The sequence below is a fragment of the Fukomys damarensis genome, unplaced genomic scaffold (genome assembly GCF_012274545.1).
Source record: "Fukomys damarensis isolate Sample0158 unplaced genomic scaffold, DMR_v1.0_HiC HiC_scaffold_37, whole genome shotgun sequence".
Taxonomy (NCBI): Eukaryota; Metazoa; Chordata; class Mammalia; order Rodentia; family Bathyergidae; genus Fukomys; species Fukomys damarensis.
Genome location: NW_022900949.1, coordinates 1,826,311 through 1,827,538, shown reverse-complemented (window position 1 = coordinate 1,827,538; position 1,228 = coordinate 1,826,311). Strand labels below are relative to the sequence as shown.

At 60.1% G+C, this 1,228-nt stretch overlaps 1 protein-coding gene across 1 annotated transcript in view; it reads right to left on the bottom strand.

Moving 5' to 3' along the window:
- Positions 1 to 739: 739 nt before the first annotated feature.
- The window catches only part of Gdf15 (growth differentiation factor 15), a 4,887-nt gene continuing 4,398 nt past the window's right edge, over positions 740 to 1,228 (bottom strand). The window contains exon 4 of the mRNA XM_010606535.3: positions 740 to 1,222. Within this exon, the coding sequence (XP_010604837.3) occupies positions 988 to 1,222 (235 nt within the window). The 3' untranslated portion in view covers positions 740 to 987. The remainder of the gene's footprint in view (positions 1,223 to 1,228) is intronic.

Sequence of the window (1,228 nt, the reverse complement as noted above, 5' to 3'; positions counted from 1 at the left end):
TTTTTTTTTTTTTTGTACCAGGGATTGAACTCAGAACCTTGTGCTTACGAGGCAGACATGATGCCACTGACCCAAATCCCCAGTCCAGGCCACAGTTTTAACAGTGCCACAGGGCACCACACCTGCCCCAGGACCTTGTCACGCACTGCCTGTCATGCCCGTACCTCAGCTGCCCCATCCTCTGTGTCCTCCAGGCACAAACACGTCACCACCTTGGGACCCCTTCAGCCTAGGTCAACTGTGCTCTTCCTGAAGGACTGAGCAGCTGCACTCCGCACAACGCTTGCACAACTGCTTACCCTCTTAGAGCCCCCCGCCAGGTCCAGGCTCTCAGCGAGGTGTCCCTGTCTAGTGACCCCGAGACTCAGGGGCCCCTGAATATATGGGGGGACACTGGGCCGTTCAGATTGGCCTCTGGGAGTGGCATTCCCAGGGACACCTCGCAGATCCTCTGTCCCCCGCAGCCCCTTGGCAGGGCTTCCGCAAGTCTGGGGGGCACAGGCTGGTGAAGGGGGCGTTAACCCACTGCGGAGGGGCTGTGTGTGGAGACGGCCCTGTCACTACCGATTTCCCCTGCTCCTCACGGACCCGCAAGGCATCGCAGGGCCGTTTGGAAAGGTGACTTGAAAGTGGAGACGGCCCAGCCCTCGGAGGCGACAGAACCAGAGCCGCCCAGTGACCCCCCGAAAACTCAGAGAGGGGTCTACAGACAGACACCCAGCTCCATCCTGGACTCCACGGGATCCCGCTGCATGTTACTTTTATTACTAGTGTTAAATAAATACATTTTCCATGGAAACAGCCCCGGACAGGTAACCCCAATAAATTAACAATAAATACGGATTTATAAATAGTTATCAGAGGGGGAGGAGGAGTGAAGGGAGGAGCCAACGGAGCGTGTCCCGTCCTCTGTGGGCGGGACCGGAAGAGGCCACGCCCACGGCGCGGGAGGGGCGAGCGGACGCTCTTGAATAGTGGTCCGCCTGCTCATGCGCAGTGGCAGCTCTTGGCGACGAGGTCGTCGTAGGTGTGCAGCGTGATGCCGCCCTCTGTCTTGTGCATGAGGACGACCAGGTCGTAGCTGGAGGGCACGCAGCACGGCGCGGGCACCAAGTCCGGCCTCAGGCCGTGCAGCCGCGCTTTCACCTGCGCGTGCGTGTTGGCAGAGCGGTACAGGCTGGGGCACTCGCCCACGCACATGCCCACGTGCAGCTCGCTTGGTGACAGC